Below are 17,621 nucleotides of genomic sequence, written 5' to 3' on the forward strand. Positions count from 1 at the left end.
AGGGGAGGCTGTGGATGTGGTCTACCTGGACTTCAGCAAGGCCTCTGACACCATCCCCCACAGCAAACTGCTGGCTAAGCTGTCAGCCCCTGGCTTGGACAGCAGCACTCTGAGCTGGGTTAGGAACTGGCTGGAGGCTGAGCCCAGAGAGTGGTGGTGAATGGTGCCACAGCCAGCTGGCAGCCAGGCACCAGTGGAGTCCCCCAGGGATCAGTGCTGGGCCCCAGCCTGTTCAACATCTTCATTGATGATCTGGATGAGGGGGTTGAGTCAGTCATCAGCAAGTTTGCAGATGACACCAAGCTGGGAGCAGAGGTTGGTCAGTTAGAGGGCAGAAGGGCTCTGCAGAGGGACCTCAACTGACTGGACAGATGGGCAGAGGCCAACAGGATGGCATTCAACAAGTCCAAGTGCCAGGGGCTGCACCTTGGCCACAACAACCCCATGCAGAACTACAGGCTGGGGTCAGAGTGGCTGAGAGCTGCCAAACAGAGAGGGACCCAGGGGTGCTGATTGACAGCTGCCTAAACATGAGCCAGCAGTGTGCCCAGGGGGCCAAGAGGGCCAATGGCATCCTGGCCAGCATTAAGAGTAGTGTGGCCAGCAGGAGCAGGGAAGTCATTGTGCCCCTGTACTCTGCATTGGTTAGGCCACACCTTGAGTCCTGTGTCCAGTTCTGGGCCCCTCAGTTTAAGAAGGACATTGAGACACCTGAATGTGTCCAGAGAAGGGCAACAAGGTTGGTGAGAGGCCTTGAGCACAGCCCTGTGAGGAGAGGCTGAGGGAGCTGGGGTTGCTTAGCCTGGAGAAGAGGAGGCTCATTGCTCTCTAAAACTATCTGACAGCTAGTTGTAGCCAAGAAGGGGTTGGTCTCTTCTGCCAGGCAACCAGCACCAGAACAAGAGGACACAGTCTCAAGCTGTGCCATGGGAGGTTTAAGCTGGAGGTGAGGAGAAAGATCTTCACAGGGAGAGTCATTCGTCATTGGAATGTGCTGCCCAGGGAGGTGGTGGAGTCCCCATCCCTGGAGGTGTTCAAGAGGGGATTGAGTGTGGCACTTGGTGCCATGGTCTAGTCATGAGATCTGTGGTGACAGGTTGGACTTGATGATCTTTGAGGTCTCTTCCAACTTAAGTGATACTGTGAAGGCACCAAAAGCTCCAACTTCCTTCCAGGGAGTTACAGAGAGCAATGAGGTCTTCCCTCAGCCTCCTCTTCTCCAGACACAGTAACTCTCTGTGTGAACAACCATATGGATTTCTGTTGGAAATGCAGAACAATCCCAAACCCAAACCACTCAGACATGAAGCCATCACATTTACATTTGAGTATTATTTACCTGCCAGCTGTATGGGGACACAGAGGAATTCACTGCATCTGTTGAGACACTAAAGATTGAGATGAGAGAGGCATTATGAAACTTACTGCTTTTGTGTGCACCTTCAAACCAGATCACTTGACAAACATCAAACACTGCTGAAGCAGCTTCTCTGCAGCAGTACAGAATTTCTTTGGCTGCCTGTGAGGATGTCACAATGTGGAGTGTCAGGAGGATGGAGCCAGGCTCTGCTCAGGCATGTCCAATGACAGGACAAGGGGCAATGGGGGCAAGCTAGGGCAGAGGATGCTCCACAGGAACACACAGGAAACCTTTTTCACTGTGAGGGTGCTGGAGGCCTGGAGCAGGCTGCCCAGAGAGGTTGTGGAGTCTCCTTCTCCAGAGACTTTCCAACCCCACCTGGATGTGTTCCTGTGTGGCCTGCCCTGGGTGACCCTGCTCTGGCAGGGGGTTGGACTGGGTGATCTCCAGAGGTCCCTTCCAACCCCTAACATTCTGTGATGCTGTGAGTGTGGCAAAAGAAGTGTGACCACTAGAATGAAGTCTCCAATCACATTTCACTCTCCTTTACTCCATGCTGCTTCCACACTCCATCATTTATATTAAACTTCTTCTTAAGCATCTTTTATCTTCAGGGATTACCAAATGCAGCTTTGTTGCTTTGTTTCTCAAGGCAAACAATGAAACATTTGGTACAAAGCTGACAAAGTATCTACCCAAACTTTTGGGGGGGGACTCACATTGCTTCATTGACTGATAGCTCTACATAATAGAAATTCAGGCTAATAGTCAAGGGTGAGATGATCATAGAATCACAGCATGCTACGAGTTGGAAGCAACCTCCAGAGATCACCCAGTCCAAGGCCCCTGCCAGAGCAGGGTTACCCCAGGCAGGTCACACAGGAACACATCCAGGTAGGTTCTGAAGATCTCCAGAGAAGAAAACTCCACAACCTCTCTGGGCAGCCTGCTCCAGGGCTCCAGCCCCCTCATAGTGAGGAAGCTTCTCCTCCTGTGAGATGGAACTTCTGTGATTGAGTTTACATCCATTGCCCCTCATCCCATCACTGAAAAGACATTGGCTTCATCCTCCTGACAGCCACCCTTCAGATATCTGTAGGCATTGTTAAGGTTTCCTCTCACCCTTCTCTTCTCCTGATGTCCAACCTCACTCTGCCCTGCTCCACTTTCAAACCACTGCCCCTCATCCTGTCCCCACAGGCCCTTCCAAACAGTCCCTCCACAGCCCTGCTGTAGTTCCCCTGCAGATACTGAAATGCTGCTCTCAGGTCTCCCCAGAGCCTTCTCTTCTCTGGATGGCATCAACCTTCCTAAAGGCTCAGAACAACAGATTTTTCTTGGTTTCCTTTTTAAACCTGACTCACACCCAGAGCGTTTGTGCAGCTCCTCTGTCATCTTGGGCTCACCCCATCGTGACAGAAGGTGGCAGCAGTGGCCCAAAGCAGCCACCCATGAAAGTACTGAGAGCTGTGATACACGAAAGCATAATCAATACCATTTCTCAGACTCCATTTGCTGCTTTGGCCTGTTCCTTGCATTGACTGAAACTGAATGGTTGAGAAGCCTGGAAAGAGAAAAACAAAAGGCAGATTTATTCAACAGCTTGCTTAGAATACTTCCACTGCATAGCAGTTTCCTGGAACTGAAAGAGTTTGAACATTTAAGGTGACACTCAGAAGTGTGCACACACATAGGAAATCCCATCCTGCTCCCACTGAAATCCACAATACTGTCCCCAGCTCCTGAAACAGTTCCAAGGTCTGAATTTTAAGGGAGTAAAAAAAAAAAAACTTGATGATAACCCAAATGAAAAATGAAGCCTCCTCCTCTTCTTTTTCTCCTCTTTCAAGTGATCCCACACCTGGGGCAAGTTACACTGCTCTCAGCACAAAAAAGCCTCCACTGCTCACACTGCAATTAGCAGACAGCAAACAGTCAGCCTAAAGCAGAGCAATGATGCACAGGTTGAGCACAAGAAGTCAAGTCAGGAGGAGCAGGTAAGAAGGTGGCCAAGTAAGAAACACTGCAAGTGCATAGGAAATGAAAGGGGAAAGGTGAGGTGGAGATGGAGAAACAGGTTGAGGCCTAAATGAAATATGCAGTGAGGAATCAATGAAAACTCCAGCTTTCTAAGTGGGAAACAGTCAAAAAAAAGCCCTGGATTGCCACACAGGCTCAGAAAGGGCTTTTTTCCCCACCAGCTAACACACACACAGAGGAAGGAGATGAGCTAATATGGGTGCCTGAAGTGTAAAAATAACAACACAACTGCTAATGGTTCAATGTTTTCAGAGGTCAGGTTGTAGAGGAACTGGAATGACTCATTGTGAAGCCTGGGAGGCAGGAATGTTCCACTGTGACACTGACTTCATGTGCAGAACTGTGATCCAAGTGTATTTCTGCTGGATTGTGTGGGGAGCTGGGAGGTACTAAGAATCAGAGAAAATGGGAAGGAAAGCAGCTCCTCAATGGAAGCAGAGCAGTATCTCTCAAGGTGAGGAGAAAGTTCTTCCCAGCAAGAGAGATTGGCCATTGGGATGTGCTGCCCAGGGAGGTGGTGGAGTCACCACCCCTGGAGGTGTTCAAGAGGGGATTGGATGTGGCACTTGGAGCCATGGTTTAGTTGTCAGGAGGTGTTGGGTGATAGGTTGGACTTGATGATCTCTGAGGCCTTTTCCAACCTTATTGATTCTGTGATTCATCACCACCACATAGGGCACTACAAGCATTAATTACCTCATGGGTGAGTTTTCACCCAGCTCTGATTACTGTGGTAACTTGGAGCTCAGTAATCTCATTTGGAGTGTAAATCTCCCACTGTGTGAGCCTCAGTTTAATGTGATTATGAGAAGTTAAAGCTGTAAGCCAACAGCCTGCAGCATTCAGTTTCAGAGAGTCACTGAATGGTTTGGGTTCAAAGGGACCTTCAAGATCATCCAGTTCCAAACCCCTGCCATGGGCAGGGACACCTCCCACCAGCCCAGCTTGCTCAAGGCCTCATTCAGCCTGGCCTTAAACAACTTTATAGACAACCCTAGGCTGGCTTGGGTTGGAAGGGACCTTAAAGATCATCCAGTTCCAACCCCCCTGCCATGGGTAGGGACACACTGCACTAGAGCAGGCTGCTCATCCAACCTGGCAGGGGGAATCCACAGCCTCCCTGGGCAACCTGTGCCAGAGTCTCCCCACCCTCACTCTCAAGAACTTCTTCCTCATCTCCAGTCTCAATCTCCCCTCTTCCAGTCTGCAGCCTCTCCTCACTGTAATTTGTCTCCTGAAACTCTTTTTCTTTGACTTTTGAGGGTGCATTGCAGAATTTAATTACACTGCAGCCTGGAAAGAGTGTTACAGAGAGAAGCACTCAGAGCATGTGTTACCAAACCACAATCTAAACATGCTAGGAATTCCTTTTTCAGGGAAAATTTAAATTAGCCTGATGTCTTCAATGGAAAGCAATGAGAAATTCACCTTCCAGTACCTGAAGGGGGCTACAGGAAGGCTGCAGAGGGACTGTTTCCAAAGGCCTGCACTGACGGGCTGAGGGGCAATGGTTTGAAATGAGAGCAGAGCAGATTTAGATGGGATGCTGGGAACAGGTTCTGAACCATGAGGGTGGTGGCACACTGCAACAGGCTGCCCAGGGAGGTAGTTGAGGCCTCATCTCTGGAGATACTCAAGATCAGGCTCAGCAATGCTCTCAGCAAACTGACATAGTGGAGGATGTCCCTGCTGAAGGCAGGGGGGTTGGACTGGATGACTTTTGGAGGTCCCTTGAAACTCAAGTTGATGGCAAGACCAGATATGATACTGTAAACTATTCTCTAGAAGTTTGAGAATTTAGAAGGTGAAGCCTCTTCTCAGTCACTCATTCTTTCATATTTTGAGCAAACCTAACTGAATGACTGCAGGAGGTTCAAAGTGCAAGGTGCTGAAACTGCCAACCCCAGGCACCAATCCAGGCTGGGTGCAGAGTGGGTTGAGAGCAGCCCTGCAGAAAAAGCCTTGGGGGTGCTGGGTGCTGAGCAGCTCCCCAAGAGCCAGCAGTGCCCTCCTGCTGCCCATCAGGCAGCTGTGTGCTGGGCTGCAGCCAGAGCAGGGTGGGCAGCAGGGCAGCAGAGGGGATTCTGCCCCTTGGCTCTGCTCTGCTCAGACCTCACCTCCAGTTCTGGTGTTCCCAGCAGGACGCAGAGCTGCTGGAATGAGTCCAGAGGAGCTGGGGGTGTGCATCCTGGAGAGAAGACTCCAGGGGGGACCTTAGAGCTGCCTGCCAGTACCTGAAGGGATCCTGCAGGAAGGCTGCAGAGGGACTTCCTATGAGGGTGTCTAGAGACAAGCCAAGGGGGAATAGTTTGAAGCTGAGGGAGAGCAGGGTTAGACTGGAGCCGAGGAAAAAGTTTTTCAGTATAAGGGTGGTGAGACTCTGGAATAGGTTGCCCAGAGAGGTTGCTGATGCCCCCTCCCTGGAGGTGTTTAAGGCCAGGTTGGATGGGCCTTGAGTAACCTGGGCTAGCTGAGAGGCATCACTGCTGGAGTGAGGCCTCCTCTGGCCACAAGGATGATCCAAGGGCTGGAGCAGCTCTGCTGTGAGGCCAGGCTGAAGGAACTGGGGGTGTGCAGCCTGGAAAGGAGAAGGCTCCAGAGGGGCTCTCTGCCTCTCAGGATGCCTTCCAGTACCTGAAGGGATCCTGCAGGAAGGCTGCAGAGGGACTTTCCATGAGGGTGTCTACAGACAGGGCAAGGGGGAATGGTTTGAAGCTGAGGGTTAGACTGGAGCTGAGGAAGCTCTTCAGAGTAAGGGTGGAATACATTGCCCAGGGAGGCTGTGGCTGCCCCCTCCCTGGAGGTGTTCAAGGCCAGGCTGGATGAGGCCTTGAGCAACCTGGGCTAGCTGAGAGGTGTCCCTGCCCATGGCAGGGGGGCCTGGAGTAGATGATCTGAGGAACCTTTGCCTTTCACATTGTGAGCAAACCTAAGAGCATGACTAAGGGACACAAACTAAGTGAATGGTGGAAATGCCTTTTTAAGGGTAACCTTTTTAAGGTTAGCTATCTTAAAGCTTAAACAAACATGTGCTGCCTAGGATCTTTAAAGTGTATGAAGATGCTAAATATTTTACAGGGAGACCAAAAAAAGGTACTTTAAGCTCATTTAGGAGCAGTCTGCTGTCTTCACATATGGCTCTGCTCTGTGGCCACAGAATAGAATAGTATTAACCAGGTTGGAAAAGACCTTGGAGATCATCAAGCCCAACCTATCACCCAGCACCATCTGAGCAACTAAACCATGGCACCAAGCACCCCATCCAGGCTCTTCCTAAACACCTCCAAGGATGGCGACTCCACCACCTCCCTGGGCAGCACATCCCAATGGCCAATCTCTCTTGCTGGGAAGAACTTCCTCCTAACATCCAGCCCAAACCTCCCCTGGCACAGCTTCAGACTGTGTCCTCTTGTTCTGGTTGCCTGGGAGAAGAGACCAACCTCCACCTGGCTTCAGGGAGTTGGAGACAGCAAGAAAGTCTCCCCTGAGCCTCCTCTTCTCCAGGCTAAGCAACCCCAGCTCCCTCAGCCTCTCCTCACAGGGCTGTGCTCCAAACCCCTCCCCAGCTTTCTTGCCCTTCTCTGCACACCTTCCAGCAAGTCAACATCTTTCCTAAACTGAGGAGCCCAGAACTGGACACAGGACTCAAGGTGTGGCCTAACCAGTGCTGAATAGAGGGGCAGAATGATCTCCCTTCTCCTGTGCTCTTCAGAATTTGCACAGTTCTAAGAAGCCACTGTCAGGTAAGAACTCAGAGTTCATTTTGATGCAAACTGAAAAGGGCTCCTTTGGTACTAATGAAGCTTATTTCATCAAAGCTACCCCCTACCTTCACAGGCAATCAGCACCAGAACAAGAGGACACAGTCTCAAGCTGCACCAGGGGAGGTTTAGGCTGGAAGTGAGGAGAAAGTTCTTCACTGAGAGAGTTGTTAGCCATTGGAATGTGCTGCCCAGGGAGGTGGTGGAGTCCCCATCCCTAGAGGTGTTCAAGAGGGGATTGGATGTGGCACTTGGAGCCATGGTTCAGTTGTCAGGAGGTGTAGGGTGACAGGTTGGACTTGATGATCTCTGAGGTCTTTTCCATCCTGGTTGATTCTGTGATTCTATTCTATGATGCTATGAAAGATACCCAGGAGTATCCAGAGTAACTTATGGAGCTTCAACTGACAAAATAAAGTCTGAATTCTCTTGGGTTCATCCCCTCCACATCTGGGCACCACCTCCACAGCCCATTCCAGATCTCTTGTCACCTGTGAGGTTTGTGCTGTCTGCAAATGCTTCCCTCATGGCTTTCTAATGCAGATGACAACTGTCACTGAAAACAATCAGTTTAAACCCCAAATATCTTACATTGAAAGCAACCACAACCCTCTTTGGCCTGAGGTTCTACACTTGCAATGCTGTATAGTTCAAACAAAGAGAAGAATCACAGAATGGTAGGGGTTGAAAGGGACCCTCTGGAGATCAGCAAGTCCAACCCTGATGCCAGAGCAGGATTCACCCAGGGAAGTGTCCAGGCAGGCTTTGAATGTCTCCAGAGGAGGAGAAAGACGAGAAAGCAACATACAGAAAATGATGCTTCCAGCTTTGGACTCTTTTGAATTGCTCTTTGAGGAGCTGCCTAATGAACTATTTTCCTGAAGCAGTATTTCATCTTACAGAACAGCAAAAGCACTGCAATCTATTTTTGATCACAAATGATCCTAGGCTGAATTGCCCAAGCCCTTGATGCTGGCTTTGTTGAATACATGCCCCAAACTAGGGGTGGGGTGGTGTTTATCCACACTGTAGCTCTGCACACACTTTATACCTTGATGCACGTCCTGCTGCCCTTGTCCTCTGGAAGAGTTTCTCACTGAATGAAGTTCTATAGCTTAAAGGCCTTCGTCTGCATTCACATTTCATGGACACCAAAGCCACAGAAGGAAGCAGGAAGCAGGACAGGTTGATGAGAGAGGACAGGGAGGTCATCAGCAAAAGCAAGCAGAAAAGAAAGAGACTGCATAATATTTAAAACCAAACACAAAGCCACCAACCAACCAACACTGAATGAACAGCAACACCATTGAGAAGCAATTGTTCTGGGATGCTGGCTTCTCTCAGGAGGCTCTTTGCTCAGGTAGAACATAGTGACCACAGATAAACACAGAACCCCCTCAATGTTCTCCTTGCTGTTTAGGGCAGGAAATGATCAACTCACAAACACAGAAATCCCTGCACTGAACCCCTCAATGTTGTTCTTCTTGCTGTTTATGGCAGGAAGTGACCAACTCACAAAGACAGAAATCCCTGCACTGAAGCCCTCAATGTTCTCCTTGCTGCTTATAGCAGGAAATGATCAACTCACAAGCACAGAAATCCCTGCACTGAACCCCTCAATGTTCTCCTTGCTGCTTATGGCAGGAAAAGATCAACTCACAAACACAGAAATCCCTGCACTGAACCCCTCAATGTTCTCCTTGCTGCTTATGGCAGGAAATGATCAACTCACACAGAAATCCCTGCACTGAACCCCTCAATGTTCTCCTTGCTGCTTATAGCAGGAAATGATCAACTCACAAACACAGAAATCCCTGCACTGAACCCCTCAATGTTCTTCTCCTTGCTGCTTATGGGAGGAAATGATCAACTCACACAGAAATCCCTGCACTGAACCCCTCAATGTTCTCCTTGCAGTTTATGGCAGGAAATGACCAACTCTCAAGCACAGAAATCCTTGCACTGAACCCCTCAATGTTCTTCTTGCTGCTTATGGCAGGAAATGATCAACTCTCAAGCACAGAAATCCTTGCACTGAACCCCTCAATGTTCTTCTTGCTGCTTATGGCAGGAAAAGATCAACTCACAAACACAGAAATCCCTGCACTGAACCCCTCAATGTTCTTCTTGCTGCTTATGGCAGGAAATGATCAACTCTCAAGCACAGAAATCCCTGCACTGAACCCCTCAATGTTCTCCTTGCTGCTTATGGCAGGAAATGATCAACTCACAGGAATCCCTGCACTGAACCCTTCAGTGTTCTTCTCCTTGCTGCTTATGGCAGGAAAAGATCAATTCACAAACACAGAAATCCCTGCACTGAACCCTTCAGTGTTCTTCTCCTTGCTGCTTATGGCAGGAAAAGATCAATTCACAAACACAGAAATCCCTGCACTGAACCCTTCAATGTTCTTCTCCTTGCTGCTTATGGCAGGAAAAGATCAACTCACAAACACAGAAATCCCTGCACTGAACCCCTCAATGTTCTTCTTGCTGCTTATGGGAGGAAATGATCAACTCTCAAGCACAGAAATCCTTGCACTGAACCCCTCAATGTTCTTCTTGCTGCTTATGGCAGGAAATGATCAACTCACAAACACAGAAATCCCTGCACTGAACCCCTCAATGTTCTCCTTGCTGCTTATGGGAGGAAATGATCAACTCACACAGAAATCCCTGCACTGAACCCCTCAATGTTCTCCTTGCAGTTTATGGCAGGAAATGATCAACTCTCAAGCACAGAAATCCTTGCACTGAACCCCTCAATGTTCTTCTTGCTGCTTATGGCAGGAAATGATCAACTCTCAAGCACAGAAATCCCTGCACTGAACCCCTCAATGTTCTCCTTGCTGCTTATGGCAGGAAATGATCAACTCACAGAAATCCCTGCACTGAACCCTTCAGTGTTCTTCTCCTTGCTGCTTATGGCAGGAAAAGATCAATTCACAAACACAGAAATCCCTGCACTGAACCCTTCAATGTTCTTCTCCTTGCTGCTTATGGCAGGAAAAGATCAACTCACAAACACAGAAATCCCTGCACTGAACCCCTCAATGTTCTTCTTGCTGCTTATGGCAGGAAATGATCAACTCACAAACACAGAAATCCCTGCACTGAACCCCTCAATGTTCTCCTTGCTGCTTATGGCAGGAAATGATCAACTCACAAACACAGAAATCCCTGCACTGAACCCCTCAATGTTCTCCTTGCTGCTTATGGCAGGAAAAGATCAACTCACAAACACAGAAATCCCTGCACTGAACCCCTCAATGTTCTCCTTGCTGCTTATGGCAGGAAAAGATCAACTCACAAACACAGAAATCCCTGCACTGAACCCCTCAATGTTCTCCTTGCTGTTTATGGCAGGAACTGATCAACTCACAGAAATCCCTGCACTGAACCCCTCAATGTTCTCCTTGCTGTTTATGGCAGGAAAAGATCAACTCACAAACACAGAAATCCCTGCACTGAACCCCTCAATGTTCTTCTTGCTGCTTATGGCAGGAAATGATCAACTCACAAACACAGAAATCCCTGCACTGAACCCCTCAATGTTCTCCTTGCTGCTTATGGCAGGAAATGATCAACTCACAAACACAGAAATCCCTGCACTGAACCCCTCAATGTTCTCCTTGCTGCTTATGGCAGGAAATGATCAACTCACAAACACAGAAATCCCTGCACTGAACCCCTCAATGTTGTTCTTCTTGCTGTTTATGGCAGGAAGTGACCAACTCACAAAGACAGAAATCCCTGCACTGAAGCCCTCAATGTTCTCCTTGCAGCTTATAGCAGGAAATGATCAACTCTCAAGCACAGAAATCCCTGCACTGAACCCCTCAATGTTCTTCTCCTTGCTGCTTATGGCAGGAAAAGATCAACTCACAAACACAGAAATCCCTGCACTGAACCCCTCAATGTTCTCCTTGCTGCTTATGGCAGGAACTGATCAACTCACAGAAATCCCTGCACTGAACCCTTCAGTGTTCTTCTCCTTGCTGCTTATGGCAGGAAAAGATCAATTCACAAACACAGAAATCCCTGCACTGAACCCTTCAATGTTCTTCTCCTTGCTGCTTATGGCAGGAAAAGATCAACTCACAAACACAGAAATCCCTGCACTGAACCCCTCAATGTTCTTCTTGCTGTTTATGGCAGGAAATGATCAACTCACAAACACAGAAATCCCTGCACTGAACCCCTCAATGTTCTTCTCCTTGCTGCTTATGGCAGGAACTGATCAACTCACAAACACAGAAATCCCTGCACTGAACCCCTCCATGTTCTCCTTGCTGCTTATGGCAGGAAAAGATCAACTCACAAACACAGAAATCCCTGCACTGAACCCCTCAATGTTCTCCTTGCTGCTTATGGCAGGAAAAGATCAACTCACAAACACAGAAATCCCTGCACTGAACCCCTCAATGTTCTCCTTGCTGCTTATGGCAGGAAATGATCAACTCACAAACACAGAAATCCCTGCACTGAACCCCTCAATGTTCTCCTTGCTGCTTATGGCAGGAAATGACCAACTCACAAACACAGAAATCCCTGCACTGAACCCCTCAATGTTCTCCTTGCTGCTTATGGCAGGAACTGATCAACTCACAAACACAGAAATCCCTGCACTGAACCCCTCAATGTTCTCCTTGCTGCTTATGGCAGGAAAAGATCAACTCACAAACACAGAAATCCCTGCACTGAACCCCTCAATGTTCTCCTTGCTGCTTATGGCAGGAAAAGATCAACTCACAAACACAGAAATCCCTGCACTGAACCCCTCAATGTTCTCCTTGCTGCTTATGGCAGGAAATGATCAACTCACAAACACAGAAATCCCTGCACTGAACCCCGCAATGTTCTCCTTGCTGTTTATGGCAGGAAAAGATCAACTCACAAACACAGAAATCCCTGCACTGAACCCCTCAATGTTCTCCTTGCTGTTTATGGCAGGAAATGATCAACTCACAAACACAGAAATCCCTGCACTGAACCCCTCAATGTTCTCCTTGCTGCTTATGGCAGGAAAAGATCAACTCACAAACACAGAAATCCCTGCACTGAACCCCTCAATGTTCTCCTTGCTGCTTATGGCAGGAAATGATCAACTCACAGAAATCCCTGCACTGAACCCTTCAGTGTTCTTCTCCTTGCTGCTTATGGCAGGAAAAGATCAACTCACAAACACAGAAATCCCTGCACTGAACCCCTCAATGTTCTCCTTGCTGCTTATGGCAGGAAATGATCAACTCACAAACACAGAAATCCCTGCACTGAACCCCTCAATGTTCTTCTCCTTGCTGTTTATGGCAGGAAATGATCAACTCACAAACACAGAAATCCCTGCACTGAACCCCTCAATGTTGTTCTTCTTGCTGCCTATGGCAGGAAATGACCAACTCACAAGAAGAGGGATTCAGAATCAGGGCTGAAGTTTCTATCTGAGGGGATTTTTGCCCTCAGGCACTCAAAAGAGACATGAACAACCTTTAAAAGCAGAAATGCTGAGAGGTAAAACTTCACTTAACTGCCTGAACCATTCAAGGACAAAGCAGAAGCGTTAGCAAGAGGCCTGCAGGAAGACACAGCAACATGTGATCAGCCAAACTGAAGCTGCAGTACTCCAGAGGAGAAGTGCTGTGGTATTTCCACTGATTAAGAGAGGCCAGGAAATAAGGGAAGCTAATCAAGCAAGCTCCACCTGCAACACAAACAGCTGGCACGGCAAAATGTGCTCCTCCCTTGAGGCATCCTTTAATGCAAGGACACTGAGCATTCTTTGCCCTTTTTTTTGGGGGGGGTGGGGAGGTAAAAAAGAATGTAGTGGCAAGAGGATTTCATTCTGACTTTCTCCCTTCACAGGGGAAGAAGCAGCTTTTAAATGGAGAGCAGGGAGTCCTGGAGAGAACCTGCTCTAGAAATGAAAGAGAAAGGAAAAAAGGCATTGCTAAAGAAACCTCCTTCCACACACACACTTCTGCTATTACATCCCTCCCACCCACTACATTCCCCACACACACAACCCCCAGCCCTCACCCACGGCCTCCTCCTCCTCCCCCAGCCCTCAACAACAGCCTCCTCCTCCCCCCCAGCTCCTCACCCACGGCCTCCTCCTCCCCCCCAGCCCTCACCCACTACGACCTCCTCCTCCTCCTTCTCCCCAGCCCTCACCCACGGCCTCCTCCTCCTTCTCCCCAGCCCTCACCCACGACGACCTCCTCCTCCTCCTTCTCCCCAGCCCTCACCCACGACCTCCTCCTCCTCCTCCTCGCCCCACCCCCCGACCTCCTCCCCACTACCTTCCCCCACACACTCTTTCCCCCCAGTTCCTTCCCCCTCCCTCCCACTATAATCTAAACTCTATTTAACTGCCAGTGAATGCTGAAAGCTCTGCTAGTCAGTGTCAGGAAGCCAGATCTCAAAGCACCAGCAGCAGTGCAGAATCTCAGCACTACACAGCAATGCAGAGGAAACAAACCCACTGTTTAAGTTGGTGTGAGCTTAAATCCATTCCTGCCCCATGATGAACCACTGCCAAGGAACTCTTAGTTAATGAACTACAAACTTTCCCCACTCAATAAAGAGCTAAGTACTTCCCTGGTTATTTGCCTGCTTTGTAAAAAGGAACCAGGGCACCACCAGGGCACCACCAGGGCACCACCAGGGCACCACCAGGGCACCACCAGGGCACCACCAGGGCACCACCAGGGCACCACCAGGGCACCACCAGGGCACCACCAGCACCCAGCTCCTGCTTGAGCCTGTTCACATCCTCTGCAAGTGCAGCCAAGTCCCTCCTGCTGCTTCTGCACAGTTCTCCAGCCCATTCCTTTCATCTGCTGCTCACTCTCCATCCCCTTTTCAACAATCTTTGTGCTGTGATGCCCAACACAGAATGGTTTGGGTTGGAAGGGACCTTGAAGATCATTTAGTTCCAACCCTCTGCCCTGGCCAGGGACACCTCCCACTAGCCCAGGTTGCTCAAGGCCTCATCCAACACCATGCACAATCTCCCTGGGCAACCTGTTCCAGTATCTGCCTTGCCAGCATACCTCAGAACATCAACCCAGAGACTTTCCTATTCATCTCCTCCTCTCCATAGAGGGAACATCACTGCATCTCTAGACAGCAAACTCATGGTAAGGAACACAAGACAGGTATCTTCCAAGTGTGTCACTAACTGTGTTAACAGCTGGACAAAGCTTCTCCAGGTGTTAAGGTGCTGAGAGGTATAAGGTGAGTTAATGAATCAATTCATTCCAATCCCAGTTGCCTGAACCAGTATTGCAATACCTGTGTTTCTGTTCCTGCTGCAGTAACTGAGCTGCTATCTTTCTCAGGTCAGTCACTTCTTTGAGCTCATCATCATCTTCAGCCAGCAGCTGCTCTTTCTGAAGTCTGAGAAATGACACATTAGTGACCTGCCTGACTCCAGCACACCCCCCACAGAAACGGCTCCGCTGTAGGACAAGAACCAAGCAGTGCTTCCTATCAGCTTATTTACCCCCCAAGGAGCTCTCTACCCATGCAATGTGAGATCTCTTTGCTCCACATGCAAGGAGTAAAACAGAGCTACCCTCAGCCCCAAAAGATGAAGATGTACCTTTTTTCCTCTGCCCAGTCCTCACTCTGTTCTATCTTCTGGGACTTCTCAGGATGCTTCCCACGCTCCTTACACAACAGAAAACCCAAACCCCACACTCTTAGACTGGAAGGGTTTTTTTAAACAAAGCCAGCCTGCTGAACAGAGACTTTTTTTTTGCCCCCCTTCCCTTGTGCCAAGCTACCTTGATGAAAGACAGCAGTGGTCCAATCTGTGGATCTCTCTGCTCAGGAACGGCTCCCTCTTCGGCGTTGGGATCGATGTAATCGTACACCTCCTGGTCTAGTGAGGGGTGATGAAGGATGGAATTAAACCAAGTGGTACTCCTGAGACAGGTTAAGCACAGGTGAAAACCTCACAGATTCATAGAGTGGTCTGGCTTGGAAGGGAACTTAAAGATGAACTAGTTCCAACCCCCCTGCCATGGGCAGGGACACCTCCCGCCAGCCCAGCTTGCTCGAGGCCTCATCCAGCCTGGCCTTCAACACCTCCAAGGAGGAGGCAGCCACAGCCTCCCGGGGCAGCCTGTGCCAATGTCTCACCACCCTCACTCTCAAGAAGGCCTTCAAAACCACCTCCAGGGAGGGGACATCCACATCCAGCCTGGCAGAGGGAATCCACAACCTCCCTGGGCAACCTGTTCCAGAGTCTCCCCACCCTCACTCTAAAAGAATTTCTTCTTCCTCTCCAATCTCAATCTCCTCCCCTCCCAGCTCAAAGCCATTGTCCCTCATCCTGTCTCTCCATGCTCTCCTGGAGCACCTTCAGGTACTGGAAGGCTGCTCCAAGGTCTCCCTGGAGCCTTCTCTTCTCCAGACTTGAACAGCCCCATATCTCTCTCAGCCTATTTCCCAATGCCTGAGAAAGAACAGCAATGAAACCACATCTCCTTGAGCCAGCCTCATTTCTTCCTTTCTGGCCTTGTCTATTTGTGACTGTTCCTTTGTTTCTGGAAAGGATGGAAGTCCAACACCAAGGTGGTGATGGAGTTTTGTGCCATCAGACCACTTGAGTATTTCCACAGCCTAAGCTGGCAGAAGCACAACAGTCATTACCTTTCTGTGGCTCGAGTTTACTGCCCAGGACATGATTGTCATTCCTTAATGTCTGTTCTCTTGTCGATTCTGACACCTGGGAGTGAAGGCTGATGGTATCATCATCAGATGGCTGCAGAGACAGGCACATTGAGCACACACAAATGACATCACTAGCTTTGCTAAGAGCCCACAAAATACACTGCAAGGGAGCCTACCACAAGGGAAGGCTCCCAGGACAGAAAATACCAAGTCAGGAGTGGGGGTTCTGTGGGTGGAGGATTTTGGGGGAAGTGGGAAGGAGGTTTGAGAGAGTCATAGTTCAGGGAGTAAAAGACAAGTGCTTGGTATATGATGTATGACACTGGAGCAGGCTGCCCAGCAGGGTTGTGGAGTCTCCCTCCCTGGATGAGTTCCTGTGTGACCTGCCCTATCACAGTATCACCAAGGTTGGAAGAGACCTCAAAGATCATCAAGTCCAACCTGGCACCACAGACCTCATGACTAGACCATGGCACCAAGTGCCACATCCAATCCCCTCTTGAACACCTCCAGGGATCCGGACTCCACCACCTCCCTGGGCAGCACATTCCAACTCTCTCAGAGAAGAACTTAAGTCTCCTCACCTCCAGCTCCCTCCCCTGGTGCAGCTTGAGACTGTGTCCTCTTCTTCTGGGGCTGGTTGCCTGGGAGAAGAGACCAACCCCCACCTGGCTACAACCTCCCTTCAGGGAGTTGGAGAGAGCAATGAGGTCTCCCCTGAGCCTCCTCTTCTGCAGGCTAAGCAACCCCAGCTCCCTCAGCCTCTCCTCACAGGGCTGTGCTCAAGGCCTCTCCCCAGCCTTGCTGCCCTTCTCTGGACACCTTCAAGTGTCTCAATGTCCTTCTTAAACTGAGGGGCCCAGAACTGGACACAGGACTCAAGGTGTGGCCTAACCAGTGCTGAGCACAGGGCACAATGACTTCCCTGCTCCTGCTGGCCACACTGTTCCTGATGCAGGCCAGGATGCCCTTGGCCTTCTCAGCCACCCAGGCACACCGCTGGCCAATCAGCACCCCCAGGTCCCTCTCTGTTTGGCAGCTCTCAGCCACTCTGACCCCAGCCTGTAGCTCTGGGAGAGAGACCTTCTTGCTCTCTCCAAGACCCTGAACGGACGTTGTAGCCAGGTGGGGGTTGGTCTCTTCTCCCAGGCAAGCATCAGCAGAACAAGAGGAGACAGTCTCAAGCTGTGCCAGGGAAGGTTTAGGCTGGAGGTGAGGAGAAAGTTCTTCCCAGAAAGAGTAATTTGCCATTGAAACAGGAACAGGCTGCCCAGGGAGGTGGTGGAGTCATCATCCCTGGAGGTGTTCAAGAGGGGATTGGATGTGGCACTTGGTGCTATGGTTTAGAAGTCAGGAGGTGTAGGGTAACAGGTTGGACTTGATGATCTCTGAGGTCTTTTCCAACCTGGCTGATTCTATGATTCTATAATTAGCAATCCTCATGATTGTTTAGGTTGCAATAAGCTTTTGGGAGCCCTGCTGGGTTTAAAGCAACAAACAAGCCTCACTGCAAGGGATCTCTGCAGCCGAATTTAGGTATCCACAACCTTTTTGGGCAGCCTGCTCCAGTGTTAAACACAACTTAGTTAATGCAGTCAGTTAGTTAATTCAGGATGTTAAATGCAACTCAGTTAGGTACAAAGGAGTGAAGGACCTCTTTCAAAGCAGGAATGACACAGTACTCACTTCTGTTGTGGACAACCTTTTATCGCCATTATCACTTCCAATGCCAGAGTCTGGTCCATGATTTTTGTTGGGATAAAAGTCCTCCATGCTAGATG

General features: G+C 49.5%; 1 protein-coding gene across 2 annotated transcripts in view; it reads right to left on the minus strand.

The window, feature by feature from the left end:
- LRCH2 (leucine rich repeats and calponin homology domain containing 2) overlaps positions 1 to 17,621 on the minus strand; it is a 64,137-nt gene that overhangs the window by 14,777 nt on the left and 31,739 nt on the right. For both annotated transcript variants that reach the window (XM_054169645.1, XM_054169644.1), the window contains exons 7-13: positions 17,527 to 17,614; positions 15,820 to 15,931; positions 14,949 to 15,046; positions 14,765 to 14,832; positions 14,455 to 14,559; positions 2,856 to 2,924; positions 1,340 to 1,388 (exon numbers count right to left, since the gene is read on the minus strand). In XM_054169645.1, the coding sequence (XP_054025620.1) occupies positions 1,340 to 1,388; positions 2,856 to 2,924; positions 14,455 to 14,559; positions 14,765 to 14,832; positions 14,949 to 15,046; positions 15,820 to 15,931; positions 17,527 to 17,614 (589 nt within the window). The remainder of the gene's footprint in view (positions 1 to 1,339; positions 1,389 to 2,855; positions 2,925 to 14,454; positions 14,560 to 14,764; positions 14,833 to 14,948; positions 15,047 to 15,819; positions 15,932 to 17,526; positions 17,615 to 17,621) is intronic.

Source organism: Dryobates pubescens, chromosome 18 (genome assembly GCF_014839835.1).
Source record: "Dryobates pubescens isolate bDryPub1 chromosome 18, bDryPub1.pri, whole genome shotgun sequence".
In the NCBI taxonomy this organism is placed as follows: Eukaryota; Metazoa; Chordata; class Aves; order Piciformes; family Picidae; genus Dryobates; species Dryobates pubescens.